The sequence below is a fragment of the Aquarana catesbeiana genome, linkage group LG08, assembly GCF_042186555.1.
Source record: "Aquarana catesbeiana isolate 2022-GZ linkage group LG08, ASM4218655v1, whole genome shotgun sequence".
Classification (NCBI taxonomy): Eukaryota; Metazoa; Chordata; class Amphibia; order Anura; family Ranidae; genus Aquarana; species Aquarana catesbeiana.
The window spans coordinates 299,116,357-299,132,544 of NC_133331.1; the positions used below are offsets into that span (position 1 = coordinate 299,116,357).

At 44.5% G+C, this 16,188-nt stretch overlaps 1 protein-coding gene across 1 annotated transcript in view; it reads left to right on the forward strand.

Moving 5' to 3' along the window:
- LOC141104980 (uncharacterized) overlaps positions 1-14,823 on the forward strand; it is a 39,009-nt gene extending 24,186 nt beyond the window's left edge. Inside the window, exon 6 of the mRNA XM_073594789.1 lies at positions 13,030-14,823. Within this exon, the coding sequence (XP_073450890.1) occupies positions 13,030-13,949 (920 nt within the window). The 3' untranslated portion in view covers positions 13,950-14,823. The remainder of the gene's footprint in view (positions 1-13,029) is intronic.
- Positions 14,824-16,188: the final 1,365 nt, after the last annotated feature.

Here is a 16,188-nt window from a genome sequence, read left to right on the forward strand (position 1 = left end):
GTATACGGGGAGATATACAGAGAGGGGTATACGGGGAGATATACAGAGAGGGGTATACAGGGAGATATACAGAGAGGAGTATACAGGGAGATATACAGAGAGGAGTATACAGGGAGATATACAGAGAGGAGTATACAGGGAGATATACAGAGAGGAGTATACAGGGAGATATACAGAGAGGAGTATACAGGGAGATATACAGAGAGGAGTATACAGGGAGATATACAGAGAGGGGTATACAGGGAGATATACAGAGAGGAGTATACAGGGAGATATACAGAGAGGAGTATACAGGGAGTTATACAGAGAAGATATAATATAAAAGAAGAAGGAGGGAGAGACCTTCGGGGTGAGAATGTGTGCTCTGCTCTGCTTGCAGCTCCTCCTATTCACTTCACGTTCCGCCCTCGATTTCCTGCTTCCTGGTCACATGTTTCCTGTGACATGACTAGGTGAATCTGCAGGATGGGAGGTAGCCGCTACCGTTTCTAGAGTTAAGACAGTTTGCAGGAAGCAGAGAGGGATATCCTTACAATCGGCAGCAGAGGAGGTAATACAAATTGTTTTATATTTACTCCCAGTAACCTCCCATTTCATGTCCGTCCTCTTCCTCCATAGTCACTGTGACGTCTGTTACCTCCAGCAGATACTACTATACAGACGTATATATAGAGTATTATAATATGTACACATCCTCAAAAGAGAACCATTTATCCAACTGTCCACCCAGAGCCTCTGGTTTATAGACCAGATACATCCTAAATATAGAACCATTTATCCAACTGTCCATCCAGAGCCTCTGGTTTATAGTCCAGATACATCCTAAATATAGAACCATTTATCCAACTGTCCATCCAGAGCCTCTGGTTTATAGACCATATACATCCTAAATATAGAGCCATTTATCCAACTGTCCATCTAGAGCCTCTGGTTTATAGACCGGATACATCCTAAATATAGAACCATTTATCCAACTGTCCATCCAGAGCCTCTGGTTTATAGACCGGATACATCCTAAATATAGAACCATTATCCAACTGTCCATCCAGAGCCTCTGGTTTATAGACCGGATACATCCTAAATATAGAACCATTATCCAACTGTCCATCCAGAGCCTCTGGTTTATAGACCGGATACATCCTAAATATAGAACCATTTATCCAACTGTCCATCTAGAGTCTCTGGTTTATAGACCAGATACATCTTAAATATAGAGCCATTTATCCAACTGTCCATCCAGAGCCTCTGGTTTATAGACTGGATTAATGCTGGACATGAAGTGAAAGGAAATATTATTCATTCCCCAGTCATTCCAACCCAAAATAAAAGATTTTAGTTAGAGTTGTTCTTTAATAGCAGTCTGAGGTGTCAAAACTATGGAGGAACTTTGTGCAGACATTATTCATCCCAGTACAGTCCAGATAATTCTCAGTTTATTATCCGTCTACAGAGAGGAGAATCCTGTGTAGATCAGGAGGAGGTGAGGAGGATTCTGGGACGTCACATGATATTATTTTTATCTCTGTAATTAAAATAATATTCTATCTGGAGAGGTGAGGTGGAATATAGGAGGTCAGGATTGACCATTGTTTATTTCTCTCTTTCAACAGGATTGTAAAGTGGTGAAGAAAATATCTGGTGATCCATTACCACCCATAAGTTGGGAGGATTTCGGAATATTTAGAAGGACACAAGGATCTCTACAAGGACGTCATGATGGAGAATCAGCCGCCCCTCGCATCACCGGGTAAGAGGAGACTTTATTGTAAAGGAGAGAGCAGTACGGAGGGTCCACCTAGATCCCCATCATCTGATAAACACATAGAAACAATGTATTCAGTCAGTGTGTGTGTTTCCTACAGATGGATCCAGTAATGGGAACCCACCAGGGAGATGTCCCCGTCCTCTGTATTCCTGGGATTCTACACAGGAAGATCAAACCATCCCTCACCATCATCAGGTAGGTGGGGCTGAGCAACTAGAATTTAACATGTATTCTAAGCTATGAGAGGACATTCTTCCATGTAATCTCTTCTTTCTTTTTATAAATGTGTTCTATCATCTTTGGGTTTTAGATCAAAGAATGGAAAGACATCAAAGCTGGGATTAAAGAGGAGGAAGAAGAAGAGACGTTGGTGAGTGGAGATCAGCAGTCTATGGAGGAGGGGGAGATGATTATGGAAAGTAAACAGGAGGAATCTTCTCTACATATGGACCCAAGTAAGTTAAAAAACACAAATATAGAACCAGTTCCCATTATTATTTTACTTCTTTAGCAAAGCCCCCTTGGGGACTGCTTGGATTCACCTGCTCACCTGCATCGACATGACCCTGTGAACATGCCAACCCACCTGACACTTTGGGTTCAGACATCATTGCAACACCTTTAAGTAATAAGGCAACACTCAAGAAGGTTATATTCTATTAATGTTTACTGGAATACTTTAGTTAAGACGTTTTTGTACAAAAGAGGTGATAGTTCAACTGAGTTTGGGATAGCAAAACAAACCCAGCCGAATGACTTATCTAGGAATGCCAATTAGGACAGATGGCAACAGAATATTATATACATATATGTACAATAGAGTACCACTGGAACATGACCTGAAAGGATAAGCAAACGTCAAGCATCAATCCTGACAATACTTCTAGAAAGAGAACCCAGGCCAGCCTGTTTAACTTTTTGATCCTAATGAGAGATGGTGCTAAACAAGAATGGTATGAGAGCCCTTTAAGTAGCAATGACAGAATGCCCCCGTTGCAGATCTGATGGTCTTCACCGGCAGTCGGAGCTCATTAATTATATTCAATAAGGTGTAGTAACAGAGTGGTAGTATATCTTGTGATGACTGTAGCTAAAGATGCTTCTGTACAGTGTTCAAATAAAGGTGCATTGAAGTGTTCCCAAGGTAAATCTGTCTGTGCACAGTGTCCCAGTGAAACATCAAAGGAAAGATTTGCAAAGATGGGCAATGGCCCTCTCACCAATGACCAGCCTGATTCAATGCCTCCCAGCTAGCAAACCCTGGATGGACGTCCTGACTGCTGACCCGCTTGTGATTATCACCCGTTGCAGAGCACAAAGCGTGGGTTGCTGCACTATAGAGGTGGTGCTGGTCAGATGTCCGATGAACAGCGGGTAACGCTGGACCCCTTCTCCATCAGGTCGGAAAGCTGTAGACCGCGTGGTAGGCCGCAATCTTACTCTCCATGCACAGAGAGATCCTTCACACACAAGGCCCAGGAGAAAGAAAGTGCGAGGCGGATCTCTGGCTTCTTTTATAGCTCTCCCAGCAATCTCCCTGGTGGTAGCAAAGATCCCTGGGATATATAGTCCCGAGTGTATAGTCATGCAGGGGAACAGCCATCTGATGGAACAACCAATCCCACAATCCCTTTTGATTGGGCTCACAAATATAAGGTCAGTCTAGTAACGCTGGGCACTAGAGGGATGATATGCTATTCAGATAGGGCAGGGAATAGCTATTCATTGCATTGGTAGTCCATATTGCAACACTTCTATGAGTATAAAATTTGTATTTACTTTGTTACAACAGAGGAGAAAAGGTCTATGTCTACTGACTTCACCCAAGAGAACACTTAAAATTTTGAAGAAGCAGTTTGTTTTTTTACAGAGGAAGGCAGGATACCCATATAAAGCTCAGCCTCATTTTCTTTAGGTTAAGAAGATTCCTTCCTGATCCCAAAAAGCAATCAGTTAACTCTTCATATCAACATTCTGAAAAAAAAATCCTACAATTATTAGTAACATATTTAGTATTTGTAATAAGAATGAGAAATGTTAACTGCTGATTAGGGATGAGCTTCGTGTTCGAGTCGAACCCATGTTCGACTCGAACATCGGCTGTTCGCCCGTTCGCCGAATTAAGAACGATATGGGCCGTTCGCGCTAAGTTCGTGTGGCGCGTCACGGCCCATAATTCACTGCGGCATCGCAGTGCATTGCTGGCTGATGATTGGCCAAGCATGCACTATGACCCGCATGCTTGGCCAATCACAGCGCCGTCAGTAGAGAGAGCTGTAATTGGCCAAAGCCAGGGTGGCTTTGGCCAATTATGGCTCAGGGGATTTAGTACACACCCCACACTATATAAGGCCGCCTACACGGCGGCCCTGTGTAGTGTGTGTTCTGGTGTGCTGAGAGATAGAGAGAGAGAGAGAGAGAGAGAGACAGTGTCATTTGATTTGAGTTAGATAGATTAGGCAGAACAGTCAGTCAGTTAGCTGCACTTACAGTGTATTGTGTATATATATGCATCCCAGGTGTTGCATATATATATATATACACTGTATTCAGTTTAGCTAGATCCATTCCTGTTATCTTCTATCTAGACTATTTACATTTAGTGCAGTGCGTCCTGCTCACAGTGTTCAGCTAGATCCGTTCCTGCTATTTACATTTAGTGCAGTGCGTCCTGCTCACAGTGTTCAGCTAGATCCGTTCCTGTTATCTTCTAGACTATTTACATTTAGTGCAGTGCGTCCTGCTCACAGTGTTCAGCTAGATCCGTTCCTGTTATCTTCTAGACTATTTACATTTAGTGCAGTGCGTCCTGCTCACAGTGTTCAGCTAGATCCGTTCCTGTTATCTTCTAGACTATTTACATTTAGTGCAGTGCGTCCTGCTCACAGTGTTCAGCTAGATCCATTCCTGTTATCTTCCTACTGACAGGCAGGCTTGTCTGGTTACAGTATATAAAGCTACCTGAAGAAAATTACAGGTGTTCTATCCCAGCTTAGTGCAGCTACAGGCCATTAGTATGTCTGGAAGGCCAAGAAGGAGAGGCAGACAGTCACAAGCCAATAAGAGAGGGCAAGCAGGCTCTGTGTCTAGTGCTGGTCGTGGAGACGGTGCATCCTCATCAGCACGTGGCCATGGGACACGCTTGGCCTTTTTTTCGGCAGCTGGCCGTGTTGAGCCGCAACATGCGGAAGACTTGGTCAAGTGGATGACCAAGCCGTCCTCATCCTCCTCATCCTCTCTCACCCATGCCCAGGGTGCTTTGTCTGGCAAAGCAGCGGCCTCTTCCCTCAGCTCAATGTCATCAGTGACTCCTTCCCTAGCTCCACCATGTCCTCATGAGGAGTCCCTCGAACTGTTTGACCACAGTGTTGGGTACATGCTCCAGGAGGATGCCCAGCGTTTGGAAGGCTCTGATGACGATACTGAGCTCGATGAAGGCAGTAACATGAGCACGGACAGAGGGGGTGCCCAAGAAGGACAGCAATCTGGCAGTCATGCTCCCCCTGCTGCAGCATACTGCCAGGTTTGCTCCAGTGATGAGGAGGGAGGGGATGATGAGGTCACTGACTCAACGTGGGTGCCTGATAGGAGAGAGGAGGAGGAGGAGGAGGAGGAGGAGGAGGAGGCGGCGGCACATCACCAACGAGGCAGGATGCCCTCCAGGGGCCAGCCTAAGGGCAGCACATTGACTGCATCACACCCCAAAGCTCCACATGTGCAGGGCGCTGCAGTCTCTGCGCGTTATTCAAAAAGTTCTTTGGTGTGGGCCTTTTTTGAGACGAGTGCATCAGATCGCACCGCTGCTATTTGCAACATATGTCTCAAGCGTATCTCGCGTGGCCAAAACATCTCCCGCTTGGGTACCACATGCTTGACCAGACATATGTTGACCTGCCATGCAGTTCGTTGGCAAGCGTATCTAAAAGACCCACACCAAAGAACAAAGAGGATCTCTCCTTGCTCCTCATCAGCTGAGATTTCCAACCCCACTAGACCTTCAGTCCTCTCTGAGACCTGCAGTGAGAGGAATGAAGGTGTAGAATTAGGTGTGTCACAGCCAAGTACTTGTGGGCAATCTGCTTTTGGTACACCGACGTCAGATTGTACCAGGCAAATTTCCCTGCCCCAGCTGCTGCACCGCCGAAAGAAGTTTGCTCCCAGCCATCCACATGCCCAGCGGTTGAATGCCAGCTTGGCAAAATTGCTAGCACTTCAACTGCTGCCTTTTCAGTTGGTAGACTCTGCCCCCCTGAGTTTGTGGAATGTGCGGTTCCTCAGTGGCAGGTACCCAAACGCCACTTTTTCTCACGGAAGGCGATTCCGGCTCTCTACCGGCATGTGGAAGGCAATGTCCATGCCTCGCTGGACAGGGCGGTCAGCGGTAAGGTGCATATTACCGCTGACTCATGGTCCAGCAGGCATGGACAGGGACGTTACCTAAGTTTCACGGCGCATTGGGTGACTCTGCTGGCAGCTGGGAAGGATGCAGGACAAGGTGCAGTAGTGTTGGAGGTTGTTCCGCCACCACGCCTCCAAAATGCTGATTGTGACACACCTCTCTCCTCCACCCCCTCCTCTTCTTCTTCCTCCATGGCCTCTTCCTCGGAACCAGCGGTGCTCCGTAGGCGTTCAAGGGGCTACGCAAGTACGCAGGCCAAAAGATGCCATGCGGTGCTTGAGCTGGTGTGCTTGGGGGACAGGAGCCACACTGGGGCAGAGGTTCTGTCAGCTCTGCAGGGGCAGGTTCAGAGGTGGTTGACGCCACGCCAACTTAAGGCAGGAATGGTGGTTTGCGACAATGGCACCAACCTCCTCTCTGCCCTCCGACAGGGACAAATGACCCATGTGCCCTGTTTGGCTCACGTCCTTAACTTGGTGGTGCAGCGGTTCTTGGGCAGGTACCCGGGCTTACAGGATGTCCTGAGGCAGGCCAGGAAAGTCTGTGTGCATTTCCGCCGGTCATATAATGCCAGTGCTCGGCTGACGGACCTCCAAAAGGAGTTTAACCTGCCCAAGAACCGCCTAATCTGTGACATGCCCACCAGGTGGAACTCAACGTTGGCCATGCTGCAGCGGCTGCACACGCAGCAGAGGGCCATCAATGAGTACCTGTGCGACTATGGCACCAGGACAGGGTCAGGGGAGCTTGTTTTTTTTTCCCCACGCCAGTGGGCCATGATCAGGGATGCATGCACTGTCCTGTCACCATTCGAGGAGGCCACGAGGATGGTGAGCAGTGACAGTGCATGCATCAGTGACACTGTCCCCCTTGTCCACCTGTTGGAGCACACGCTGCGTGGAATAATGGACAGGGCACTTGAGGCAGAACAGAGGCAGGAAGAGGAGGACTTCCTTAGCTCTCAAGGCCCCCTTTATCCAGACAGTGTTCCTGCGTGCCCGCCGATCACACAGGAAGAGGACGAGGAGGAAGAGGAGGAGGAGGAGGAGGAAGATTGTGTCAGTATGGAGGTGGAGCCTGGCACTCAGCATCAGCAGCAGTCTTTAAGGGATCAGTCCCAAGAAACACATGGACTTGTACGTGGCTGGGAGGAGGTGGCTGCGGACCATGTCGTTCTTAGTGACCCAGAGGACTCCGGACCGAATGCCTCAGCAAACCTACGCTGCATGGCCTCCCTGATCCTGCAAAGCCTGCGTAAGGATCCTCGTATTCGTGGTATCAAGGAGAAGGACCAATACTGGCTGGCAACCCTCCTTGATCCACGTTACAAGGGTAAGGTTGCGGACCTTATCTTGCCATCGCAGAGGGAGCAGAGGATGAAACATCTTCGGGAGGCCTTGCAGAAAGGTCTGTGCAACGCGTTCCCAGAGACTGGGAGGTTACAAACTCCTGTTTCTGGACAACGTGTTGCTGAGGCTTCGGTCAGTCAAAGAAGGAGCGGTGGAGAAGGTGGCCGTCTGACCGATGCGTTCAGACAATTTTTTGGTCCGCAGCCCCAAGGTATGATCGGTTCCAGCAACCATCGCCAGCGTCTGTTTTACATGGTGCAGGAATACCTAGGGGCAAGATCAGACTTGGACACCTTTCCCACCGAAAATCCTCTGGGTTACTGGGTCTTGAGGATGGATCACTGGCCAGAGCTTGCACAGTATGCAATTGAGCTACTGGCCTGTCCTGCATCCAGCGTTCTTTCGGAACGCACATTCAGTGCTGCTGGAGGCGTGGTAACCGATCACAGGGTGCGTCTGTCCACCGACTCGGTCGATCGGCTGACCTTCATAAAAATGAATGAGTCTTGGATCACCACCAGCTACCAAGCACCTGATGCTGATGTAACCGAATAATTTTTTTTGAAATCTCAGATCCCTTCAAAGACTGCCTATGCTGATGCTGAGTGACTATCCCTGAGTAATTATCCTCTTCCTCCTCAATCATCACGCTGATAGCTTGTAAGAACATTTTTGGTTCTGGGCGCCACCACCAGTGCCTAAGGCACAATTTTTCAGCCCCTGTTTAACAGGGGCGTGTAATTACAATTTTTGATGTAATACTTTGCAGCAGGGCTCGTTCCTGCGTTCCAACTAGAGTGTCTGTGAGGGGTTGCAGTGTTGTGGCACCAGCACCAGTGCCTAAGGCCCAATTTTTCTGCCCCTGTCTAACAGGGGCGTGTAATTACAATTTTTGAAGCAATACTTTGCAGCAGGGCTCGTTCCTGCGTTCCAACTAGAGTGTCTGTGAGGGGTTGCAGTGTTGTGGCACCAGCACCAGTGCCTAAGGCCTAATTTTTCAGCTCCTGTTCAACAGGGGCATGTAATTACAATTCTTGATCTAATATTTCACAGCAGGGCCCTGTGAGGGCTTACAGTGTTGTGGCCACAGCAACACCTAAGGCCCAAATTTCTGCTGAGTATATAGGGCAGGACCCTACTTTCAAACATCTAACTTACAAACGACTCCTACTTGCAAACGGAAGGAGACAACAGGAAGTGAGATGAAATCTACCCCTAAGAAGGGAAATTCTCTCCTGTAAGAGTTAATATGGGAAAAACATTTCTCCTTTCCACTGATGCTTTCCAATCCTTGCTCCACAAAAAAACCCAAATTTTCAAAAAACATTTTTCATTGGGACAAAAAAGTGAGGTGAAATCTTCTGAAGAGGAGGAAAGACAGCAAAACAAATGTCACAGGGGTGATAACCCTTCCCTATGCTTTCCAAAAAGCTTAGAAAAGATTTTTTGGCTGGAGCTAAACACGTTAAAAATGTTCAAAATTACAAACAGATTCTACTTAACAACAAACCTACAGTCCCTGTCTTGTTTGCACCGCCTGTATACTGCTGTTCAGAGTATATAGGGCCTGGTGGCCCCACACCTTTCCTTATTTTAATTTGGGTGCGGGGTTCCCCTTAATATCCATACAAGACCCAAAGGGCCTGGTAATGGACTGGGGGGTACCCATGCCGTTTGTCTCACTGATTTTCATCCATATTGCCATGACCCGACATGACATTAAACCCGCAAGCAGTTTTAAATGAGATTTTTTCCTTTAAAAATGACATTTGGTGCAGGGACTGTTCTAAACATGGGAAACACGCGTCACTTTACAGGCATACTATAGACACCCCCCCAGGTACGATATTTAAAGGAATATTTCACTTTTTTTTTTTTTACTTTAAGCATCATTAAAATCACTGCTCCCGAAAAAACGGCCGTTTTTAAAAGTTTTTTTTGCATTGATACATGTCCCCTGGGGTAGGACCCGGGTCCCCAAACCCTTTTTAGGACAATACCATGCAAATTAGCCTTTAAAATGAGCACTTTAGATTTCGAACGTTCGAGTCCCATAGACGTCAATGGGGTTCTAACGTTCGTGCGAACTTTCGGTCCGTTCGCGGGTTCTGGTGCGAACCGAACCGGGGGGTGTTCGGCTCATCCCTACTGCTAATAGTAAGAACATCATCGATGTACCTACCCCAGCGCCCAATGTACTGTGTATATTGTAAACCACATGAATCAACTCTTCACCACAATAAGGCAATCCTATTTACTACATTGGACAATTCATCAATATAACGTTGTGTTCCTAACAAATAAGGAGGAGATACTGTACACCATATGAAAGGTCCATCTCCATTCCTCAATATAACGTCATGTTCCCAACAAATAAGCAGGAGATACTGTACACCATATGAAAGGTCCATCTCCATTCTTCAATATAACGTCATGTTCCCAACAAATGAGCAGGAGATACTGTACACCATATGAAAGGTCCATCTCCATTCCTCAATATAACGTCATGTTCCCAACAAATAAGCAGGAGATACTGTACACCATATGAAAGGTCCATCTCCATTCTTCAATATAACGTCATGTTCCCAACAAATGAGCAGGAGATACTGTACACCATATGAAAGGTCCATCTCCATTCCTTAATATATAGTAGATGAGGTTGAAAAAAGACACAAGTCCATCAAGTCCAACCTATGTGTGATTATATGTCAGTATTACATTGTATATATTCCTGTATGTTGCAGTCATTCAGGTGCTTATCTAATGCCTCGTTTCCACTGAGCGGATCGGTTCGGGTCGGTACAGTTTGGAAGGCCTAGAATGGTCCGGCCAATTCAGGTGAGAGTTTCCACTGCAAGTCGGACCGACAGGGGCCATACGTGGGTTTAGAAAAAATGCCTAGCATGGCGTCACATGTCCACCAATCAGTGGAATGTATCGTAGCTCCGCCCTAACCGAACCGTTCCATTTTCTATGGCCCCACATCTGAAGCAGGACCCTGAATGGAGCGGTACGGTTCAGTTGTATGGGCCGCTTTCATAATGGAAACACCAAAAATAGCGTACCGTACCGAACCGAACCAATCCGCTCGGTGAAAACGAGGCATAATAGTTTCTTGAAGCTATCGATGCTCCCTGCTGAGACCACCGCCTGTGGAAGGGAATACCACATCCTTGCCGCTCTTACAGTAAAGAACCCTCTACTTAGTTTAAGGTTAAAACTCTTTTCTTCTAGTTTTAATGAGTGGCCACGAGTCTTGGTAAACTCTCTTCTGCAAAAAAATTTTATTTCTATTGTAGGGTCACCAGTACGGTATTTGTATATTGAAATCATATCCCCTCTCAAGCGTCTCTTCTCCAGAGAGAATAAGTTCAGTGCTCGCAACCTTTCCTCATAACTAAGATCCTCCAGACCCTTTATTAGCTTTGTTGCCCTTCTTTGTACTCGCTCCATTTCCAGTACATCCTTCCTGAGGACTGGTGCCCAGAACTGGACAGCATACTCTAGGTGCGGCCGGACCAGAGTCTTGTAGAGCTGGAGAATTATTGTTTTATCTCTGAAGTTGATCCCGTTTTTAATGCATGCCAATATTCTGTTTGCTTTGTTAGCAGCAGCTTGGCATTGCATGCCATCTACTAGGACCCCCAGGTATTTTTCCATCCTAGATTCCCCCAGAGGTTCTCCCCCAGTCTATAGATTGCATTCATATTTTTGCCACCCAAATGCATTATTTTACATTTTTCTACATTGAACCTCATTTGCCATGTAGTTGTCCACCCCATTAATTTGTTCAGATCTTTTTGCAAGGTTTTCACATCCTGCTGAGAAGTTATTGCACTGCTTAGCTTAGTATCGTCTGCAAATACAGAGATTGAACTGTTTATCCCATCCTCCCGGTCGTTTATAAACAAATTAAATAGGATTGGTCCCAGCACAGAACCCTGGGGAACCCCACTACCCACCCCTGACCATTCTGAGTACTCCCCATTTATCACCACCCTCTGAACTCACCCTTGTAGCCAGTTTTCAATCCATGTACTCGCCCTATGGTCCATGCCAATGGACCTTATTTTGTACAGTAAACATTTATGGGGAACTGTGTCAAATTCTTTTGCAAAATCCAGATACACCATGTCTACGGGCCTTCCTTTATCTAGATGGCAACTCATCTCCTCATAGAAGGTTAGTAGATTGGTTTGGCAAGAACGATTCTTCATGAATCCACGCTGATTACTGCTAATGATACCGTTCTCATTACTAAAATCTTGTATATAGTCCCTTATCATCCCCTCCAAGAGTTTATATACTATTGATGTTAGGCTAACTGGTCTGTAATTCCCAGGGATGTATTTTGGGCCCTTTTTAAATATTGGTGCTACATTGGCTTTTCTCCATTCAGCTGGTACCATTCCAGTCAGTAGACTGTCTGTAAAAATTAGAAACAACGGTTTGGCGATCACTTGACTGAGTTCCCTAAGTACCCTCAGATGCAAGCCATCTGGTCCCGGTGATTTATCACTGTTAAGTTTCTCAAGTCTAATTTTAATTCTGTCCTCTGTTAACCATGGAGGTGCTTCCTGTGTTATGTCATGAGGATAAACACTGCAGTTTTGGTTACTGAAGCCCCCCGATTCTCTCATGAAGACTGAGGAGAAGAATAAATTCAATACCACCGCCATCTCCCCATCCTTTGTAACCAGATGTCCTTCCTCATTCTTTATGGGGCCAATATAGTCTGTCCTCCCTTTTTTACTGTTTACATACTTAAAGAATTTCTTGGGATATTTTTTGCTCTCCTCCGCTGTGTGTCTTTCATGTTCTATCTTAGCCGTCCTTATTGCACCCTTACATTTCTTGTTGCATTCTTTATAACATCATGTTCCCAACATATGAGGAGGAGATACTGTACACCATATGAAAGGTCCATCTCCATTCCTCAATATAATGTCATGTTCCCAACAAATGAGGAGGAGATACTGTACACCATATGAAAGGTCCATCTCCATTCCTCAATATAATGTCATGTTCCCAACAAATGAGGAGGAGATACTGTACACCATATGAAAGGTCCATCTCCATTCCTCAATATAACGTCATGTTCCCAACAAATGAGGAGGAGATACTGTACACCATATGAGAGGTCCATCTCCATTCCTCAATAACAATTTCATCAATGCACAAAGTTGCACAGTGTGATTTGGGGGCATCATAATATTTATCTACATTAAATGTATATATTTCTGTTCTGATTGCACCCACTTGCATGCTGGAGCTCAAAGATTTAGAAGTAGACCAACATATATGACTTCAAAAATTCTTCTAACTTTTATTGTAAAATTATTTCTCAGCAGATGACCATAATGTGCGGAATACATCTGAGGAATCTTCTGATAAATCACATTCCAGGACTCTAAGATCTCACAGTAGAAATACTTTAATAGATCCGTCTATTCCCGAGGAATCTTCTTCAGGGCAGGAAGGAGATCACACAGAAGAGAGTTCATTGTCATGTTCAGTGTGTGGGAAACTTTTCACAAAAAAGAGAGAACTTCTTAGACACAAGAAATGTCACACTGCTGAGCGTCCCTATTCATGTTCAGAATGTGAGAAATGTTTCACTACCAAACAAAGTCTTCTTACACACCAGAAGAGTCATACAGGTGAGCGTCCCTATTCATGTTCAGAGTGCGGGAAATGTTTCATTCACAAAAATCATCTTATTAGACACCAGAAGATTCACACAGGAGTGCGTCCTCATTCATGTTCAGAGTGCGAGAAAAGCTTCTTTCGGAAAAATCACCTTCTTAAACATCTTAGAATGCACATGGGTGTGCGTCCCTTTCCATGTTCAGAGTGTGGGAAATGTTTCACTGAGAAAAGAATTCTTCTTATACACCAAAGAAGTCACACAGGTGAATGTCCTTATTCATGTTCAGAGTGCGGGAGATGTTTCCCCGAGAAGAAAAAACTTATTGCACACCAGAGAGGCCACACGGGTGAGATTCCCTATTCATGTTCAGAGTGCGGGAAAGGTTTCACTGAGAAAAAAGGTCTTATTAGACACCAGAAGCTTCACACGGGGGAGCGTCCCTATTCGTGTCCAGAGTGCGGGAAAGGATTCATTGATAAAGCCAAACTTCTTGTACACCAGAGAGATCACACGGGCGAGCGTCCTTATTCATGTCCGGAGTGTGACAAATCTTTCAATTGGAAATATTCATTCGATACACACATGAAAATTCACACCGGTGAGCGTCCCTATTCATGCTCAGAGTGCGGGAAATCGTTCACTCAGAAGTACGCCCTTGATGAACACCAGAGAATTCACACGGGAGAGCATCCTTATTCATGTTTAGAGTGCGGTAAATCTTTCATATCAAAAGGATACCTTGCGCAACACCAGAAGAAGCACGCAAGTTTTTCAGGTTCGGTTTGATAGATCTGAGTCTGCAGGGATTGAATTCTAGTAATACGATCCTCTAAAATATAGAGATGACTCGGTCCCGCACTCACACAGACCGCACCATACAACTAAACTGTGCTAATACATGGCCAGATATGAAAATACATGGACACTTGGTTGATATCGGCTTGTATACATTATTGCTCTTTTTAAATTTTATGGAAGAAGCCGGCTTTTCATTGGTCCAACCAATAGTTATTACATTTTATGGTTTATTTTCTTCATTTATAAAGGTTTTGATTTAGATTCTAGTATATTTTGTATTGTTTGTTAACCACTTGAAGACCGCCATGTTAAACCCCCTTCCTGCCCATGCTATTTTTTCATTTTTAGTACTGTAAAACTTTGACTGACAATCCCAAATGAATTTTAGATGATTTTTGATATATGTAAAGCTTTCTTTTGGTTGTGTTTCTTTACCACTTTTACTATATAAAGAAAAAAGACTGAAAATGAAAAAAAAAACATTTTTTTTAGTTTCTTTTATAAAACTTTGCAAATAAATAATGTTTCTTTATCAATTTAGGCCAACATTTATTTTTCTACATTTTTGGGGGGAAAAAATAAAAAAACAAAAACATGTATATTATTTAGTCTGCCGGAAAGTTATAGTCTACAAACTAAAGTTTATATATTTGAAAATCATCAATTCTGCCTGCCTAGCTCAAGTCTTGAAGCCCTAAAATGCCAGGACAGCACAAACACCCCCAAAATGACCCATTTTTAGAAAGTAGACAGTTCAAGGTATTTAGTAAGAAGCATGGGGAGTTTTGTGATGATGTACATGTTTGCAACAACCTTTTTGGAAAGTTAAGAAATTAAATCAAATTTGATTTTGTTTTACTAAGTTGGCATTTTAACAAATTGTTTCTCAAACTCAACATGTATACTTAGAACTAAACCACCAAACACATTATTCTACTCCTTCCAAGCATGGGGATACCACAGGTGTGAGCCTTTTAAATGTCTAGATGCATAGAGGGGTCCAAAATACACAAGGAGCACCTTCAGGCTTTCAAAAAGGCATACATGTTGCATTTGACTTCCTATCACATTTCTTGAGGCCCTAAAGTGCCAGGATAGGAGAAACACCCACAATGTCAAAACATTTTGAAAAGTAAACACCCTAAGGTATTTTTTTTAAGAGGCATGCTGAGTCTTTTGAGGATTTAGTTCTTCTGCCACAAGTTTTTAGAAAATACAGGAAGAAAATGAAAATAATTTTTTAAGAAAAATGATCAATTAATAAAATATCATAACACACGGTATGGGCACATTTACAATATGCCCCAAAATACACTCTACTACTCCTCCCAAGTATAGGAATACCACATATATCAGACATTTTCAATGTTTGGACTTATTGAATATATTGACTTTTTTTCAGAGCCTAACCACATAGAGAGGCCCAAAATCTAAGGAGCACCTTCAGACATTCACCCCCTAAATAGGTTGCTAGGATGATTAGGAACATTATAGTTCTTTTTGGCTCCTCTATAATCAGTGGAGCAGTTTATAAATGCTTTAGGCTGTTCTGGGTTTCACTGGCTGCAGGTTTTATTGTTTCCCATTGCCTTCTGGAGGATCCTAGAATGTAGTGGGCTGGATGAAGAAAATCAGCAGCCAGAATATTTATGTTGTCTCAACCAATCCCTAAGGGAGGGAGGGTGGGTAGGAGTGAAGGTGGGTAGGAGTGAACATAAACACCCTGGGTGAGCCCCGTTCTTGTCCAGCAGGAGAAGTTCCCAGCCTGAGAGGCTGCTGCTTTTCTGGGCAGCCCAACTGATGTTCTTCAGTTCATTGAGGTCCCAGCTAGTCCAGAGCTGAGGGGCCTACTTCTGAGGATCCTTACCTTCTTGTTTTTGAAGCTAATCAAGATAATTATTCAGGATCTGGTCTGGAGAGCTTAGTGGTGAATGTCTGACTGATATCGGAAGAAGGCATCCAATTATGCAGAAACATTGTGAGTTCAGACCTAAAGACCAGATTTGGGATCCTACTGACTGGTCTCTGTCTTCCCTAGTGCAAAAATGCCAGTGGCTCCTTTAATGGAATGTTATTTATATAGACATATCTCAGTGCTGCCCAATCTCTTAGTTCCTGCTGAAAAGATTGTTCTGGCCTGCGTACACATAGCGAAGAATGTCCTCCTGTTACTGCATGGTGTTATTGGAGTATCCCATACTTCCCTGCTCCCCATACAAGTTTATTC